The sequence below is a fragment of the Panthera leo genome, chromosome B3 (genome assembly GCF_018350215.1).
Source record: "Panthera leo isolate Ple1 chromosome B3, P.leo_Ple1_pat1.1, whole genome shotgun sequence".
Classification (NCBI taxonomy): Eukaryota; Metazoa; Chordata; class Mammalia; order Carnivora; family Felidae; genus Panthera; species Panthera leo.
Window position 1 is genome coordinate 41,790,927 of NC_056684.1, and position 19,556 is coordinate 41,810,482.

Sequence of the window (19,556 nt, forward strand, 5' to 3'; positions counted from 1 at the left end):
TGCTTTTTTGGGAGAGATATAAAATATTAAATTCTACCTTTTTTTTCCCTTCTTTTGGGTGCTCTTCTTTTGCTGATGCCCTCAGTGCCCATGCTTATAGGACCCATCTTAACACCAGCTCTGAAGCCAAGAGACACTCCCCCAGCTATTTGGAAGTGGTGGTAACACCCTTCACTTGGAAGACCAGTGGTATGCCTCATTGTTAGGGAGGTGGGGAGGCCGAAAACTTTAGTGAGTCACTGCTCTAAGGATTTTGGAGTGCTTGTTCTCCCCATTCCTGGGCTCTGAGTCAAGAATGTAACTGAAGCCCCAGACAATGGAGTGTGAAAGAAAAGATGTTCCCTAGTGTCAGATACCCTAGCCAACCGGACCCAAAAGCACAGAACAGGTGCTTGGCTTTGGTTCCTGGTGCTGGCTGGGTCCCTGCACCCTGCCCCACACCCCACACCTCTCTAGACAAAAGTCACAGTTAAGAAGCATGGGCTCCTGCCTCCTCCAGCATATCTAGGATCTGCTCCAACTGAGAATAGCCTGTTCCTCCTGCCAACCCATTCTTTCAAGGCTAAAGATACAGAAGGCAGGAGCCGCAACCCAACAGAGGACACCAAGAAGCAGGACCTTACATGTAAGGATTTCACCAGAGGAGGATGAGAGTACTTTATGGTCTGAAGAAAACTTTCATGTGGCCTAGGTAACCTTCCAGTGTTCAGGGGAATAAGATCAGCAACGAGGCGAGCTGGGTTTTCACAGTGTTATTGGGAAGTCCCCAGGAAACCAAACCCTGCAGGCAAACCCCCATCATGCTCTGGTGAAGACACAGGAACTGGGTACACAATTTTGGATGCCACGGAAGAGGTGACTCCCTGGAAAGCTGGCGATGGTTGGTCATTCCCTTGGTCACTAAGGGTCTACTCAGGTCCTTCTCCTCCTCACTGGAGAAGGGCTGTCTACACTATTTACCAACCCTGGCTTTGAGTCCTGAAGGGATGTGAATCCTCGCCTCCTTGTGATTTCAAAGGGAAGATCCCACTGAACTATCTGGCCCTGTACCATCCTGATGAACATCAGAGGCGCCTCATAGGTAAGTATGGAAGGGACAAGGGCAGCCTTTTCTTTGAAGCCTGAGGAGGATGGCTATAAGGGCTGACCACAAGGACACAAGACTCAGGTATATTTAAGAGATACTAATACAACAAAAGAAGTTGTCCATCATGGAGTTTTTTGGTATCAGGCACTGTACTGAAAACTTGACATGCGTTATCGTATTTAGTCATGACCTTAATGCAGTTACTGTTAGTGTCACCCCCATTTTGCAGATAGAGACGTTAAGTAGCTTACTCAAAGTCACACAACCCGAGATGGCTTTCAAATTCTGCTCTAACTCCAAAGCCTGAGATTGTAACTGCTGTCCTAGGCTGGGTTCTCTGTAATGTAGCTTAAGTTAACGTATTGCTGCTGCTACCCTCTGTCACTGTTCATTACCAGTGATGAAGCGTCTTCCTAAAACTGAGGCAAGAATGGCCCTGGACAGGGCCTCTGGGCCCACACACCCATTGTTCACTTTTATCAATTCTGGGTCTAGACCGGGGTATAGGAGAGAGGGTAAGTGCTGTAAAAGCACTGCTTAAAATCCAAGTTTCTGTGTTTTTGTTGGTCTGTGGAGATTGGGGAGAAACAGAGATAACATGTAGAGCTGGATTTCTTAAAAACCTCTATTTTAACCAGTTTGGGAAGTGTTTGTTTTGTTTCTTTTTTAAGAACCCAAAGGCTGGAACTCAAATGGGCTGCCTAGTCCTGGCTAGAGCAGGAATCACTACATAGTTAAAAAAACAAACAGCTTAACATTCCATTTAGGGTTTGCCTGCACTTAAAAAGAAATAGCTTTGTTTGTTGTTGTTTTTTTTAAGTGTCTGTTTCCATGTCCTATATATGGGAAATATCCTATCACAATGGGATAATGGGAAATATCCAAATCACAATGAATCTCTACCAGTTCTAGTTATGAAAGCAAAAAAAAAAAAAAAAAAAAATAGAAACATTCCAAATGATCAAAAATAGGAGAATAATACATCATGGCACACTAACCATATGGAAAATCATATTAGTAATATCATAAAGGCTAGGCTAGCAACATAGAGAGATACCTACGCAACATTTTTTGAATAAATAATATAAAGTTTTGAAGAAAAAGCCCTAAATATATACATAGGTAAAACATACGAAAATATTATTTTTAAAAATGGAGGTGAGATTATGAGTGACTTTTCCTTTGCTGATTTTTTCTATAGTTTTAATAACATGTAACAAATGAAAAACTCACAGGGTATACAATTATATTGTGGTTTGGACCTTATGTATACATTTTGACTTATTTCCTTTAAAACCTGGTCTCCAAATCCGGCAGAGCTTTTCATTTGAGCTTGCAAATTGCTGCATGAAATTTACATATTCCTTTAACTACATAATAAGTATCTATCCCTGTTATACAAATTGGGGCTAATTCTTCAGGTTAGAGTCTTTGTCATCCAAATTTAATTATGCCATATTTATCCATAGTGCTTATCGTTTGGGGGTAGGAACCAAAACTAGAAAAGCAAAAGAAGAGTTCCTATCAATACACAGTGAAATTCAATTTTCTCACATACACCACCTCACTTTTCATCTTTGCATGAAAGCTGGAAAATGAATTATCTGGAGACCCCCAGGGCCCCTAACCTATTAGGAAGGCTGAAGTCTGGCAACCCCAGCAGGTCAGGTTGCTATCTTCTCTAAAGGCCACAAGAAAGAGCACTGGGGAATGGTCCCAGGGGAGAATGGAGTGTTCATGGCATCTCCCATCCATTTGCTTATCCACAAATCAAAGGCTCCCTGCAAATTTCCTTACTGGCATAGAAAGCTGAGTTTAGAGTCTCTAAGAGTCTATGCAAAGATTGAGAGATGCTCTAGGATAAAAGCAAAGGTATGGTAAGACCCCAAAAATGTAATAATTTAAAACAAGTTAAAATAGCCTAAGACAAAGAATAAGAAGGTGGGTAAGAAGGGAGAATTTTTCAGTTAAAATCTGGCAGAACAAAACTACAATGAAAAAAACTTGGTGGCCTGAGTAAAGAGCAAAACCAAAGCATTTTATAAAGGAGCAGAGGTCTCGTTTCTAAGGTTTGAAAGGTAAGAGTGAATCGTGAACTGCCTGTAACTGGAGTACTTCTGAGAAAACGATGCAGCACACCCAGGAGGGCCTTTTCCACCGGTTTCAGGTGGTTAGCAATCTTTCAGGAAGGAGGCAAGATGCCTGTGTTTTCAATGCACTCCTGTAACATTTACTCTCAATTTTCCATGCAACCAAATCCTACTGTTTTTATTTTTTAATGTTTATTTATTTTTGAGAGAGAGAGAGAGAGAGAGAGAGAGAGAGAGAGAGAGAGAGAGAGCATGTGGGCATGTGGGGGAGGGGCAGAGAGAGAGGGAGGGAGACAAGCAGGTTCTGCACTGACAGGGCTCGAACTCACAAACTGTACAAATCATGACATCATGACCCGAGCTGAAGTTGGATGCTTAATTGAGCCACCCAGGTGCCCATTATTTATTTTTAAATGTTTGTGTGTTTGTGTGTGTGTGTGTGTGTGTGAGAGAGAGAGAGAGAGAGAGAGAGAGAGAGAAAGAGAAAGAGAAAGAGAGAGAGGGATCGAATGGGGCTCTATCTCAGGAACTGCGAGACCATGACCTGAGCTGAAATCAAGAGTCGGACACTTAACCAACTGAGCCACCCAGATGCCCTCATATCCTCTCATTTTTCCAAGTCTGTGCACTTCTTCTGTAGACACTGAGGGCAAGAAGTCTATTTTATGCTTTTTCCTTATCGTCCTACAACCCCCAACCTATATAGTTCCTAAAATAATGTGCATGCTTCTTAGGTGAAAATGGAATTTCTTAGTCCTATAGGCTAAATCATGTATAATCTTAATTTCTATATATTCTCTAGTTACTAGAGGACAATATGGAAGTCCTTTCTGTGTTTAAGGGAAAGTGAACAAAACAAGAGATTGGAGTAGTAAAAAATTGTAACCGGAGAGGGAAGAGAGATCACAAGCCAGAAACAGACAGAAGCTTTCAAGTATAGAATTAGTAACTGAAGAGATGTTTTGCCAGATGTTTTGCCTGAACAGTTTTGCCAGGATTTGAGTCTAGAAACACTTCACTGAGGCACATTTTCTTTACGTTTCTTATATTTCTATTCCTAGACAAATTGTTTTTTCCTTTTTAATTTCTTGGGAAGGTGCTAAGGCAGACAATTCTGGAGTACTCTGGAAAGGAGTACTTGGTGAAAACAGGAAGAAGACAAATCATGGGAAAGGCAGTCTTCAAGCTGAATAAACCAGTAATTCATCACTTCTCAGCTGGGTTCTGAGAGGTACGACGTAGGAGTCCCTATGAAACCATCACCCACCTTAATTAAGAACAAAAATTAAAAACCCTACTGCCCAGGTGCTGGCTCACATTTCTAACACACTCTCTGGGCTTTTTAGCACCAGTACTAAACCCTTTTGGGATAGTGACAGGGCTCGCTTTAGATAATGGTGTCCTTGACACAACATGATTCAAGCAGTTCTTTGGCAAACTGTTTTAGTGTGAAACATGGTTTTCACAGAGCAAGTGGGCATGGGGCAGGGTAGAGTGTGGGGCTGCTGATGCAGAATGTAGTCAGCCAATCAAACCTGGCTCATTGGAAGGCCACAGGGCTATACTATTCTACCACATGTACCCGAGAGTTTAATATCCGATTTAGGAGATAAGAAATTCTTATAAGAAATAAGAATTCCAGTGGAAAGGCAGCATTGCAAATCCAGAGTATCTCCGGAGTTGAAAACAGATCAGGACTCACCAGGATGAAGTGTGCTTCCTTCTTCCCCCCCGACCCCCCCACCCCCACCCCAACCCCATGCAACATACACCCAGAGGAACTTTGGCCCAGCCAGACGCAGGAGGCCCCTTGGGAGACAGGACCGACAATCCTGCACTGCACCCCCCCACCCCGCCTACCACACATGGCTTGTTTTGCCATCACCAGCTTTCCTCTGGAGATGTGGATTCCCAAGCCGTCCTGCCCAGCGGCTCCTCAAGAACGAACCAGGGGCAGTATTCCTACTGTCTGCTTTCCTACTCACTAGCACATCCAAATGCAGTTTGAGAAGCCAGCAACAAAAAACTGACTTTCAAAGGCCAGTGTTTTTGCTTAAAAAATGAAATCTCAATTTATTGCTTTGAAGCATTTTTTACCGGGGTGCCTGGGTGGCTCAGTCAGTTAAGTGTCCAACTTCGGCTCAGGTCATGGTCTCACGGTTCTTGAGTTCGAGCCCTGCGTGAGGCTCTGTGCTGACAACTCAGAGCCTGAAGCCTGCTTCAGATTCTGTGTCTCCCTTTCTGTCTCTCTGCCCCTCCTGTGCTAGCGCTTTGCGTCTCTTTCTCTCAAAAATAAACATCAAAAAAATAAAAAACAAAAAAACACATTCTTAACCTTCTGTGCATAGATGGTTAGTGACTCTGTTACTTGAGCGTTTGTGTCTGGCCATTTGTCCAATCAAGAAACGCATTTTGAATGGCTCTTAGGTGTGAGGTACTGATTCACTGCAACAAGTGGCCTCCAGAGGAATGGTCCTGGAGGCTTTCACTCCAAAAGGAAAGAAGGTATTTTCCGTTTTCCTAAGGACCCCAAGGAAGGAGGAAAGGGGCTCCAGCTGAGGAGCAGAGAAGGGAGTGGAGGTGGCAGGAGCATCATCACAATCCACCTCGGTTAGTTCCCAGGCTCGTGGGGAAGTGAAGAAGCACGTGAAGAAACAAACCCTCTCCCTTAAGGATCAAGAAATGACTGCTCAAATGGTGAAATTAACCGAGCTCACACAGTGAGCGGTGGGGCGGGTTTCAGAGCTTTGCCCATTTGCTTTCCAGGCCCCTCGGGAGAGCTGAACTCCATGGGATTGAACTCAAGCAGCTGAGCGGCCTTGACCAAGCCACTGAACCTCTCTAGGCCTCCTTCCGGCTCTGAATCAGCATTGCGGCTAGGGCATCAGCCTTGGCAGGCCCTGATAAGGCTGTGACTTGACTCTTTGTTCTCCACGGCCTTGGTAACAGATGGAAATAAAACTCTCACAGGCGGCTGGCCCCGGTCTTATCCTCCAGGTCGATGCCCATTTGTCAAAAATTCCGCAAAAGTTGCATTCCTATTAGCGGGCCCTCAACATAGCTTCATTCATTGTTTGACACACAAAATTTATGACATCTGTTGGAGGAACAGAGCTCTGAAAACCCTCAATGTCAAAAAGTATACATAATGGAAGGTACACTTCTTGCACCGCCTGACATCTCGAATATTTTCCCAAAACCCTCTGTCTGCAATTCTGGAAATGATGGCTCCCTGAACACCCCGGGACTTTTTGTTTTGATTGGAGAATTCAGACTTTTTTTCTCCCCCTGTATGTACATCTGACTGCAGATTTTAAAACAAAATCACATCTACAAATTGTGTTGACAAGTTGAAAAAATGGCTAACATGCACTCAAATGTTTGTTCAAGTAAAAAGCCTTCCCCCCCGCCCCGGAAGGGGGGGCGGAAATCAGCCCCAAAGTATTAAATTCTGGAGGATACATACCAGCATACTCAAAAATTAGATTTTCTTTCTGCTAAGGACATCTCCAGGAGCAATAATAAGTAGAGGAATTGTTCTCTTCAATGCCAGCCTCAAAAAGCTCAGACTGTGTCCAGAAAGCAACGGTCTGCACAACTCTCATCGTAACTTTAAACATTTTTGGGAGATGCTTATTTCTTACTTGTAGCCCTTTTTCTGTGGAGAGCCACCTTGCTTTACCTGAACAAGGCACGTTTTCCAACTTCTCGTTCTGAAATACGGGCCTGTTAATGGAATTTAGGGTATGAATCTTGAACTATTTCTTTGTACTTCATGGTTTTCTAAGCAGTGACCATACTGGCTTCCAGCCTCCGTGTTTCCACGCTGAAGAGCCCTCATCTTTCTCCTGACCTCACAGGGGCGGCGTGTTCCGGGATTATCATATTGGAACAGACCCAAGGTGAGTGCCATGTGGAGACAGGGTGTTCCCCCCATCAGAAAGATCAGGAGATAATTCTTTGAATCGGTGAATAAGTTGAATAATCAATGCCTCATTAATTATTTCAGCTGACCCCTGAAAGCCAGGGAGAAAGTTAGGCAGTAAACCACTCACTAGGGGTCATGTTGGCCAGAGAGCTGACTCCGCATACACCTTCCCTGTCTCCTCCTTCCCCAACCGTATTTGCGGCTTCGTCTGTTTCTAGCTACATCTGGCAGTTGATCTTCTTCTGCCCTAAAGCATCTAAAACAAGTGGAAGAATCCAAACAGGGCTCTGGAGTCACACAGGCCCAAATCTGAAGCCAGGACCCCCTCCTTGTGAGCTATGGGACTGTGTGTAGTTTCACGGACTCTCCGAACCTCGGGTTTTGTGTAAATAAAGCAGGGACCGATGTGAAGCTGAAGTAACACTCGGAAGGCACGTTAGTACAGGTTCTGGCAAGCGGTATCTCAGAAAGGAATTAATAATCATCACCATCTGGAGCAAAGTTTAGCATTGCCCCAGCCTTACCAAGTCCGGTATCAAATCTGCTCTGCTGTAGTCCATGCACATGCGGCATGACGAGGGCGGCAGCGGCTAATGGTTATCAAGCATGTCCTGCGTTCTGTGTTACGTACTTTACTACAAAGGTGACGCATTCCAGTCCCATGTAATATCCTAGGAGCTAGGTGAGACTCTCGTCTCCACTTGATTGATGAAGAATCTCAGATTTAGGGACTTGATGCGGCTAGGCAGCTAGGAAAGGTCAAGCCAGACCTGGCGCCCAAAGTGAAAGGGTGCTGGGTTCAGGAAAGGCTGCTGGGCAGAGAGGCCTTCTTGGTCTTGCTGAGGATGGGCAGGGGTGAGCCTAGGGGCGGTGAAGACGAGGGGAATTTGAGACCCAAGGAGTTTCTTTGCCTTACACACCCTTTCTGTGGAGAGAAAATACCTGATCAAAGGACTTGAAAGAAGAGCTACAGATACACTTCATACTTTTCAATGAAAATATAATCTGTCATCCAAACCCGTTTCCGTTTATTTCCATCCTCCCATGTTTGCTTTCCAAGAGAACGTCCTTTTCCGCCCTGCAGCACAAGTTTGGCCAACTAATAGTGTTCGTAATCTTTCGTTTGCTGTGAGTCTTCAGGAGCGACCTGTGATATTTTCAGTTTCCAAGTCCAAAAAGACGAAGATGTATTGGAGTTTAGAACTCAAGACAAGTGAGAAAGCATAAAATCACAAAGACCCTTTACAGCAATACTTTTTCGAGTCACACTGCTGGGGGACAAGGGCACACTTGGTGCATTCACTCACTATGTGTTGGTGTATGTGCCATCGCTAGGGACTTAGCTAAGATTTGAGGAAAACCCCCCGAACCACTACAGTCACTGCAAAAGCCTTTATGTATGTGCAGATATATGACCACATCATGGAGGAAGGCTTTTCTGGATGGGGTCTTTCCTGCGGGTTCTAACTTTAACAGACCAAAAGGATGCTGCCTCGAGAGCTTCTGGAAGGGTAACACTCAGAATTCGGTTTCCCCCAATCTTTGGGATACTGTTTTAAGAAACCATTCATGAGGGAAGGTAGGTCGGCCACACCATCTAAAGTTCACCAAGTAAAAACATACAAATGACAGGACCACCAAATTTAGAAAATGTCCTACAATGTGCATTTTATTCCATACCATTATACAATGTTTACATATAGTTATAACTCTTAAGAAAATGATTTTTCTTTACCAATTGTACGTAGTGCCTAAATCTTTCACTTGAACATGGAGAAATGGAGAGTGGAAGTCCACATCGAATGCTATCCTACAAGTTGTAATGAGCCGCAGGTGTGCCAATGAGAAGGCCCTAGAAGTCTTAAAAGAGCAGCGTGCCTTACAAACCCTTGGCGTTAGTGAATTCAGGCATACCGGATCCGCAGTCTCATCTCATAATAAAACTCAAGACAAAATAAATTAGTGTCGGACAGGATTCTAAATTGTACAATATTGAACGAAAGACCACAGTGGGACCTTTTGCTTAAAGTAGCACCAATCCACACCTGATTGCGTTTTCAACATTAACCTTCCTGTTGAATACATCGTTGGCACTTTGAGTGGAAATCTTTCTGCTTTAGTGAGGATTCCTAGACTGGCTGAGTATACTGTGTTGCAAAACTCTCTACTAAGTGTGGCAACGTCAACCCGGGAAATGGCACATTTAAGTCATTACGGCCCTGCCATGGGCTCGCCTTGTCTGTGTGTATGTGTGTGTGTTTTCCCCACCCCCGACCTAGCTGGTATCTTGTGGATGTTTCTGTGACAGTGTAAAAGTAAATAAAAATGCGTTTAAGGGGTTTCATGGTAAGCGTGGTGTTTCAAAACAAAACAAAACAAAACAAAACAAAACGACAACAAAACGACATGAAAGAGTGTGGTCGCAGCTAAGGAGGGTTCACATGTTGTTTAACTCCAGTAAAGTCTGATCCAGCATCTGGTGCATACTAAGGTTTTCTTCTTTGGCATGAGCCACTTTCTCTGTGATGGGATTAGAAAATTAAGTCATGAATAGCTGCACTTTGGACACAGAGGCGGTTTGTACATTTAGGCAGGCAAACATCAGTCACAAACAAAGATGAGATGATTAGGACAAGGCATGCTTGTAAGATACTGCTCATTTCCAGACAAGGACCTACAAAGGGAGAAGACATCTCTGACCCAAAGGGACTAGAGGCACAGCAGGTTCTCACAGAGCAGTCGGGGGAACCTCCACCAACAGGCCACTCGGAACAGAGCACGGGTGGGGCTTGGTGAAGGTCCCCCGGCCGTATGCCACGGGGACAGCGACGGTGCTTGCAGCACTAAGTTACTTATGGCAGACATTTCTGAGTTACAGGCAGTTAAAGATCTGGGAGCTGTGTTTAACACAGAAGACAGAGATGATATAAGTCGGTATTCTGACAACTTTTAAAATGATTTATTTCTGTTTCTCATTAAAAAAAAATATCCAAGTTTCATGCACACTTCAGTAGGACATTCTCTTACTATTCTTATATTTATTATTAGCATGACATTCTCACCAGATTCCAACAACACCATTAGACGGAATAAAAGCATACCTTTTAGACAATCAGGGACTTCTGACATGAGCTCCTGTTTTCAAAAGCTATTTTGCCCAAGCATAGGTACATTTAATCAAACGCTATACCAGATATTAAGAAGTTAGGAATATGAATATGTAATAGCAATATATATATATATTATATATTGCATCATATATAATATGTATACGTATATAGTTACACACTCCTTGGCTTTGGCTTTCTAACTTAGGCAGAACTCATTCTCTGTGGGAAACAGAAAACAATTTTTGGTCCCCATTCTGTATCAGTTCAAACAAGAAGAACTGCGATTGCTGGATTGATTGTTATAAATGTTTGATCCATATACATACACATAACTTTACCATAAAAGCAGTTTTGGGTTTAAAGAGAACTTAATTATTCCAGATTATAAGAGGAAGAAAGACGCAGATGAAGCCAGCCTTTCTGCTAACTCCCTCCATGTACGATTCTGCAGAGAGCAAGTGCTGTCGGCCCTATTAGTTGAAGGCATGGCAGTCCTGGACTTCCTGCCCATGGGCTCCATTCCTAGAATTCAGCCCAAGTTCTTTCCCACTTAAGTTTAATCCTCATTCAGGGCCAGCTTTAGTTGGTTAGTTAGGCGGCGGTTTTGCTCAAGTTGCTGGTAGAGTTGATCTGTACAGGTCAGCAAGCAGGTTAGCAGAAGAGAAGAGGCAGAAGGAAGACAGGTTAGCCAGACGTGGTGAAGGAGTTAACAGAGACCCCTCAGGTCACCTGCCGAGCAGCTCACCCTTACCCGGTGGTCGTCTGTCCCGTGCTCAGGAAGGATGGGTGGGAAAGGCCTGATAGACTCAGGACGAGCCAGGATTTCTCTCTTGGTGGCCAGGGAGGGAAAGGGAGTGACAGGGGCAAGAAAGAGAGAGGGGGAATGTTCCTCTTGCACCTTACTAAAACCCCTAGGTGAATGGAGCCGAATGCAGTTCCTGGCAACAGCCTGAGGAGCCAAGGCAGGGGGTCATGGTGGAGATCTTACAGTGAAACTTGAACCCGCCCATTTTGCCCACCTCTTCCAGGAACCCCTTTCACTTGCGCTCCAGGGACTGGCTCTCCTTTCAGGCAGAACCAGGAGGGCCCCCCCCCACCCCCACCCCCCGGCTCCCTGTGCACTCAGCTCTTAAAATGCAGAACTAAGCTCCCTGTCGGTCCCCCAATCACCACCATACAGGGTGCACTCTGACCTCTCGTCGTTTTGACACAGGGTGCTACACTACTCAAACAGCACAACAACAAGCCCGTGTCTCCGTGCACAAGTGACGTAAAATTCATTTGCCGACTTCTTGAAGAGAATGGCGTTCGTGTGTGGCGCGAGATGGAGGCGTACAGCACGGACAAGACCTCAAACATCCACAAGGCCACCGGCACAGCATCAGTTTTACACACTGGCGTCTAATCTGCTCATGCGCTAGGGAGGCCAACTACAGGTGTCAGTCTGTATCTGATGGCCCAGGGGATGCCCCCGAAATGACAAGAACCTGGCATTTACCATGAAAAGTTGGAGGAGATACGACTGGTTCAAATGACAGTGACAACCTGGACCCAGAAATTCTACCGACCGATCTCGAAAAGCTGACAATCCTAACCCCAGGGAGAACGAATCCATCCAGCCTCTGGACCCCAGGGGTGTCGGGAAATTAATCAGTTCTTATGTCAGCTTTCTCTGAGAAGTGACAGAAGATGGGGAAGATGCTAGGTTGCACTATGCTTTCTAGCTTGGAGTGTCTGCTACTTTGTCCTCTTTGCTCATCCTCATTTTCTGGATATTCAAAACGCCGGTCAAATGTCACCTCCTCCAGGTAGCTCCAAACATACACCATCTAGGAGTTTGGGCTCTCTTCACTCCTCTACCTTCCAGCAAAATGGCCAGCTCATCGAGGGCAAAGAACATTTTGGGCTCAGCTCTTCACCACCTCTCCGCTGCCTTCCACAGTGTCCTGCAAAGGACACATGCTTGGGGTTTGCAAATTTAAACCCCACTGGCAATATTACCGCTAATGCAGGGGGGCGATTGCCACGGGCAGGCAGGTTTGGCCAAGCTGGAATAAAAGAACTTTGGAGAAACCCTAGAGAATCCAGAAGGTCAATGTAAATTCAGCTTAAATGACAGCTGTCCCTCCACATCCCCCTCTGGGCCTGCTCCACTTCAGCTGTCATGGAGCTGCCATGCCTGGGTAGACTGGGGGCAGGAACCAGAAGTGGTTTTACATTCAGAAGTATTTTCTGCTCCTGTCCTACCTCCCAGATGTCTGGAGCCTCTAGTGCCCAGACTCAGGAATGCTTTCTGTTTGGTCCAACCAGGTTCTTGAAGCAGCTGCAGCTATGGCCTGACTCTGTGAACTAGAAACCTGGACACCGGCAATTTCTTGACAGAATCAAGGTGCTATTTATCCTTTCGTGCACCCCTACCTCCTGGGGCTCTTCCAGATTTGCCTTCCCAATGCATCATTTTCCCGTTTCTCCTTGTAGAATGTACTTACACAAAGTGTGAAAGTCTCTGCAAAGTTTTCCCCCACCACCCCCCCAAAACAGATGTGCCTCCAGAATTAACTACACATCTGCTCAGCAGAACTTGGAGACCTGTCATTTTGTCTATAGCAGGGAGTAGGGGCACTCAGAGAAGGGCCCCCTTCTATTACTAGGAAGTTAAAAAAATATATGACAGGAATCACGGTCAAAAGCAGACCCAAGGAGCTTTAGGGGGAAAAAAAATCCACGAAATTATAGAAGGCTTTTTTTACACTCTCAAGGGAGAGACACCGACTTCCAGATTCCAAATTTTAAAAAGTCTACTACACCAGTATTAAAATGCTTTAATTTATGGCCCTCTTAAAGAGTATTTTTTCTCTACTCTGATGTCTTTGTGGAGCAATTGTGGAGCAATTGACAATATTTTCAGTTTGTCTACATTTGAGTATAGTGGTATATGTCAACACTCTCAGGCTAACAAAAACAGATCAAGATCACTCACGTTTAAAACACAGGAGAAATAGAGCCAGACTGCTGAGCTGCAGAAATGTTGGGAATTAAGAAACAAAAATCCACATCATTTTAAAGGTCTAATTTTGCAATTTCTTTTAAAATCACTTAACCATTGGCGCGCCTGGGTGGCTCAGTTGGTTGGGCCACCGACTTCAGCGAAGGTCATGATCTCTCAGTTTTTGAGTTTGAGCCACGTGTTGGCTTTGTGCTGACAGCTCAGGGCCTGGAGCCTGCTTCAGATTCTGTCTCTCCCCCTCTCTCTACGCCTCCCCTGCTCACGCTCTTTGTCTGTCTCTCAATAATAAAAAAACGTTAAAAAAAATTTTTTTTAATCACTTAACCATTGTTTTTAAAGTAAAAATAGCGAAGCCTAAATAAAATATAACTGTATTCTGGGGCACCTGGGTGGCTCAGTCAGTTAAGCGTCTCTTGATTTCAGCGCAGGTTATGATCTCACGGTTCGTGAGTCCCAGCCCTGCGCTGGGCTCTGTGCTAACAGCATGGAGCCTGCTTGGGATATTCATTCTCTCTCTCTCTCTCTCTCTCTCTCTCTCTCTCTCTCTCTCTCTCTCTCTCTCCCCATTCCCCACTCACACTCTCTCAAAATAAATAAACTTAAAAAAAAACTGTATTCTGAACAATTTCCACTAACTACACTGGCAAAAAAAGAACCAACCCTAATGGTTATACTTTAATAACAACTACAAATGAAAAAAAAAAACTGCTATTATCACAAAGATTATGTATGCACAACTCCTCCTAAAGAATACATAAGGTCCTTACGGGCACAAAAATGAATCTTGCCTTAAATGTAACCATATGTAGAAAACTTAAGATGTCATCTCGTGATCTAAATGAAGGTGGCTAAGTAATGAACATACTTTTAAAAATCTTTAACTGTTCTTTGTGCTGTAAAGGAGGATCAACAATAATCTCAATAACACTGGATCCAAGTTCCAGTATGTGAAGTCCCAGCAGCGTGGGACGGCTGTGGAGCCTTCGGCAGAGCCTTGTGTTAGTTAGCTGCAGCCCCACGAACAGGGCCAACTCAGCACTGACACATCTAACTACACCTCTGGCAGAGGAAGGCACTGCTCAAGGCACACCTGCCACTCCAACAAGCAATGTGCCCTGTGTGGGTTCTCAGTGAGGACTATACACCAGCACCATCACAATCTCAACAAAACACCCCACTCTTTAATCTTTGGAAACCAAAACTCTGAGAGGGACCCACGCTTGAGCATTTTTTAAAAGTCCAGTGAGGAACTAGTGCTTTACCAACTTTTAATATTCATGTTCAGAATGAAAAAAAAAAAAAGGGTAGCAGCCAAAACTAAGCCTCCTATGTGTGAAGCAGATTTGTAGTTTTATTTATTATTTAGTTTTGTTGAAACTGAAATGTCAATAAATAAGAAGTAAAAAGAATAGCAAACAGAAATAGCTTACACAGTGTTTATTTTACACTGAAATGAGGAGCTTCTGTACAATGGAAAGCAGTGTGCCTGGCTCTCAGGCAGGATGCTAAAAGAATGAGCCAGGTCAGATGGAGAACAGACAAACCGCAGAGCTCAGAGAGGTGGGACAGCCAGCTTGATGAAGGGGTCTCAGGAGAAGTGAAGCAAAGAAACTTATCTGCATGAGGAGAAAAGGTGGGAGAAAAAGAAAAAAAGTGGCACAATGGAAAAAAGGAAAAGCAAACTAACAGATGAGAGCAGCACTTGAAACCCAGGCAGGAAGCAGACATGCAAAACCCACTGCCAGCCGCACCTGCAGGACGATGTCCCTCCTCGCCCACCCGTGTCTAGACCCAAGGCCAGCACAGGCCCCTCTGGGTGACGGTCCATCGTCAAGAAGGCCCACGAGTAGAATTCAAAAACAGGTTTTAAGCTAACTCACCTTTCAGAATATTTGAGCATTCTTGATGCCACAAATTTTCCCTATAGAATCACCACATTTTAGCACCAGAAAAGACCTAGAGACAGATGTTCTGATTCACCCCCGCATTTACAAACGAAGGAAGAGAGGATGGAATTCTCTCTACTTTCCATGGCGACAGTCACGTCTCTAATGGTGATGTGGAAATTCTATAGCCTGTAAGGCAGCAGGCACATGCCACACTCTTTACGCTACCATGTTCATACATGGGTGGGTCTGAAATTTCCAGAGCTCAGGTGGAATTCAGCGCTATATTATTAGAATGAAGAGAACGCTCTGTGGAACACTCCAAGTTAGAATTTAGAGAGGCAGAAGAAGTGTAATGCTTAGGTTGGGTTAGCAATACGTGGATTAGTTGTGTATGATCGAAGTTCGCATGTGAACAAGGTATCTACTCTCTCACTGCCTCACACAGTTAAAGGTGAGCCATTAACTGCTTAACTCATACTGTGTAATCGGTGTCTCGTATCCCAATTCTTTGACACCAGCTGTGGTGTTCACTGTGAATATTTCAATGCCGTTTATTTAAACACAGAAAATTAAAGCCTCGGTTATTCAGCAGATGAACCATTTCTCTCCAGAATTCTTACAGGTGAGGAAGAGATCATCTCTCAACCATCCCTAGGCTGTACTGGATCAATCTCCTCTCAGATCCTCAGTAACCAGACACTTGAGGGTTCCTTAAGTGTATATTTCTTTTACCAAAAATGATCCTATTGTATTTAATCGAATCTCGGGAAACCGATCTTTGATATTTCCGGGGAAGCTCCTGCACCACTGCGTAGCCTTCTAGTTTTACTTGAGCCTCGTTTAATTTCCTAAAAGGGTAGTGCTCAAGCCATTCGTATTTCAGTTCACTGCTTGGTGGGGACAATCTAGCTCAGAGATCATGAAATGAACACATTCTGAAGGGAAAATGATGTGTATAGACTGACTTAATCTACTCGGCTCTTCTATTAGTAGAATGTGAGCAGACAATAACTATCCTAGATTATGCAGAGAGAGCAAACAGAAAGGTGTGAAGATGGAGATTCTGGAGGTACAGAAGGCAGCAGTGGTGAGTTTATCATATTAGCGTGAGGGCACGGATGTGAGCAGGCAGGGTGGATCAACATTTACATGGAAGTCATATCGTTGAGAGCGTGGTCCAGCTCCTCGCTGATGGCTTTGTACTTCAGTTTCTGAGCGTACAGCTCGTCTATGACCAGGAAGTGGAAGGCAGAGGTGCAAGGGCATGGAGAGTGATCAAGAGATGGAGGGTGAGCGAGGGTGGCACGGACACCATCCCCACACAGCAGCAAGAAAAGGGCAATGCATGAAGGAAGTGATGCCGCAGCAGGTGGCCAATGCAGGAGGCGTGCGTTTTGTTTTTAAATGAATTGAAACAAAAACAAAAAGAACAAAACCCATTAGAAAATAAAACAAGAAAGACTCAATATGAAAAATCATAACAAATAGGATTGGTTTCTCAGTAAATCATGTTACACCCTGAATACAACCACAGAAGGCCGTCTCCTGGGTAGGTAATAGAATAGCTTTCCTTTCTATAGCTATATTTTAATTCCACTGGAGTAGTCAGCCATCTGCAACTCTCAACAGTGGAAAAAATTCCCAAGGGCAGTGTTTTGGAAGGACAATTTGTGACTCTGAAATCCTTATCTGGCTCCGCCTTCAAGCCACTGACTTCCTGACCAAACCAGACCACTGGGATGTCGGTTTCTTAGTGTCCTGTGAGCTACTCCTTTGGTCTTCTCACTAACCTACCCTGTTACTGGCCCACGAGGTTTGAAAAGCGAGGACAGCCACACGTTTATGGTGGGGCTCTTGCCAAGTCTGCAATTTAGTTTTTGTAGCGATGAAGGTTTCACACTTTGCTGCACTTTGGCAGACTGTTTTACAACCACCTGTCATTCTCTCTTCTCCACTAGCTTGGATGCCTTCGCCAGCCCCTTCTGCCTTTCTTGTATATTCTATGCATTCTCCTTTCTTTCCTTTTCATAGCTGACCCTTCACGAGCCTCAGAGTTCAACATTTAGGATTTCCGTGAGACAAAGGCAGGTGTTACTAAAACAAAAACCTAAATATCTTAGGGGAGAAAGGCTTGAACATAATCTCAAAACACAATGTCCTATTACCCCCACCCCCCCCCCCCCCTTTCAGAATATAGAGCATTTACCAAAATATTAAGGACTTAAAACCACAAGAACCCAACTGTTACATTGAATTCACACTTGGAAGACGAGTTGTGTCTAAAAACGAATCCATGCCACTCTGACAATTAGGAGGTATCAATAAGCAGAGAATACACTAAGTCATTCTCACCTAACAACAACAAATAAACCTGCCCCACTTCTGCACAGTGTGAAGGAAAGCTGGATGGCATCTGCCCTTACAAAGAGACGTGCCTCATCTGGTGGCTAACAGTCATCTGGAGAGCAGAGGACTCAGGTCCAAGAGTTTAAGAGCCACAGAATGAAAACCCCAAAGGACAGGCAGGAAGAAGGTGCAAGAGCAAAGAAGTATATCCAGGAGGATGCACTTGGATTGGCAAAGTGTTCCGCCAGGTCAGTTTTCAACCATAAGGACTAAATTAAAAACAAAACTTAAGATCTTACCTTCTAAGTCATCAATGCTTTTCTCCAATTTAGTTACTGACCTCTCCGCAAACTCAGCCCGAGTCTCAGCCTGTAACGATTCCATTTATTTTAGTCAAAATCGGGAGGTTTTACATTTCTAGGAGCTACAAATACAGGGAAAACTAGAGAATCAAAATCAAGCACAGCACCCATAAAACGGGTCTGAACACTTCAGTCAGTCACTAGCACAGCGCACTAACTCCAACACCACCTTTGAATATTCCTGACTTGGATCACCATACTTTTGAAATGAAGAAGCCCTGACCAGCTTTATACAAATGGACTCATTTAAAATCCAGTTGGCTTCCTCTAAAACACTCATAGTATTACCTCCTTCAGCTTGTCAGAAAGGACCTTGATCTCTTCCTCATATTTGTCTTCCTTCTGCGAGTACTGTAATTAGAAAGAGCATTCCAGATGTCAGGCTACAGCTCACTCTATACTCAGGTCTTCTAATACAAAGAAAGCGCCAGCCCAGCCAACAGATGTTGAGGATCCCTTAGGAGGTAACAGAGCCTCTGGTATCAAATGGCACACTACAATACATTCTCTGTTTTCTTGCCTATTGTTTTACATGGGATAAGAACAAGATAACTTAGCCATGTGGCACTTGGTTTAAATTGAATTGTTATAGACGAGTCACATACTCGACATAAAAGATGTTCTCTATTAAAAAAGAGAATCTGTTATCCAATAACCATCAGGAAATCACCTCAAAATCATGCCATTTGCTAAACAATATGCTTTCGTCAGCAGGGCCTCAGAAGAGTAAAAGGATGGGTCTTTCGAGCAGCTCTTACAAGATGCTTCTCCCCCACACCATGCTCCTGGCCTACCTTCTCAGCCTGAGCCTCCAGTGACTTCAAGTTGTTCGTCACAGTTTTCAATTCTTCTTCAAGCTCGGCACATTTGCTAATGTTTTCGATCAGAGGCAGAAAGGGTGGGAGACAAGCCCAAGGAAGGAGGAGAGAAAAAGGAGAGGGATGGGAAAAAATGAAAACCGAGTCCCAGAGAACAAAGGGCTGCCTTAAAGTAGCCAAATCATCAGGTATTAAAGAACTCAATTGTGCCGAGGACACTGCCTCCTTAAACTTGCGCCAGCAGAAAGGCAGGGTGACAAAAATCCGGTAATTTTGGAGTATGATAATTTGGCTTCTTTTTGGCTGCACCAAAGAGCATTTTGAAGGAAAAACAAAGGAGTTTAAAGGACCCAAAGAAAGCACTTAAAGCAAGACAGAAGACAGCAGAGGGTGTCGTTATACCGAACGAACCAGTAGACACTGGAAGCTGAAAGGCGTCTGGGTTGCAGTTAAACCTAAAACCACACATGAGCCATCAGTACCTTATCCTCTGCAGCCATTAATGCTTTCAAGGTCTGATCCATTATTCTTAATTGTTCTTCCAGCTGTCGAACTTGGCTGTTAGTGGACACAGGAAATGCACAAGGCCATTCTCAAAATCAGTGTGCAGGTAAGGCATGCAGTGATACACGCATTCATACTGACACCCCACACAAGTCCTCCGTGTTCCGTACTCGCAGCTCATCCATGTCGGATGAGCACAGGAGGAGCCCGGAGCTGAAACAGGTCAATGTGCAGCTGCCAGAAGGTCATGCTGTTTAGTCACTGCTCTGTAGCACCCCACACACAGCAGACCGGCACAGGGCCCGCTTACCTTTCTGAGAGCTCAGCCCGCTCCTCCGCACGTTCCAGGTCACTCTCAATGATGACCAGCTTACGGGCCACCTGTAGCAGGACAAACACAACACACACACACACA

The 19,556-nt window shown here is 44.5% G+C and overlaps 1 protein-coding gene and 1 long non-coding RNA gene across 18 annotated transcripts in view; one reads left to right on the forward strand and one right to left on the reverse strand.

Moving 5' to 3' along the window:
• LOC122221953 lies at positions 1-9,508 on the forward strand. The gene is made up of 2 exons (XR_006203528.1): positions 1-1,081; positions 5,944-9,508. It is a non-coding gene; the product is annotated as an uncharacterized LOC122221953 (long non-coding RNA).
• The window catches only part of TPM1 (tropomyosin 1), a 27,877-nt gene continuing 17,068 nt past the window's right edge, over positions 8,748-19,556 (reverse strand). For 4 of the 17 annotated variants that reach the window (XM_042941824.1, XM_042941815.1, XM_042941813.1 and 1 more), the window contains 5 exons: positions 19,452-19,522; positions 18,614-18,689; positions 18,108-18,170; positions 17,757-17,826; positions 8,748-9,625 (listed from right to left, as the gene is read on the reverse strand). In XM_042941824.1, the coding sequence (XP_042797758.1) occupies positions 9,543-9,625; positions 17,757-17,826; positions 18,108-18,170; positions 18,614-18,689; positions 19,452-19,522 (363 nt within the window). In that variant the 3' untranslated portion in view covers positions 8,748-9,542. The other 13 variants (XM_042941816.1, XM_042941814.1, XM_042941823.1 and 10 more) reach the window with 8 other exon arrangements.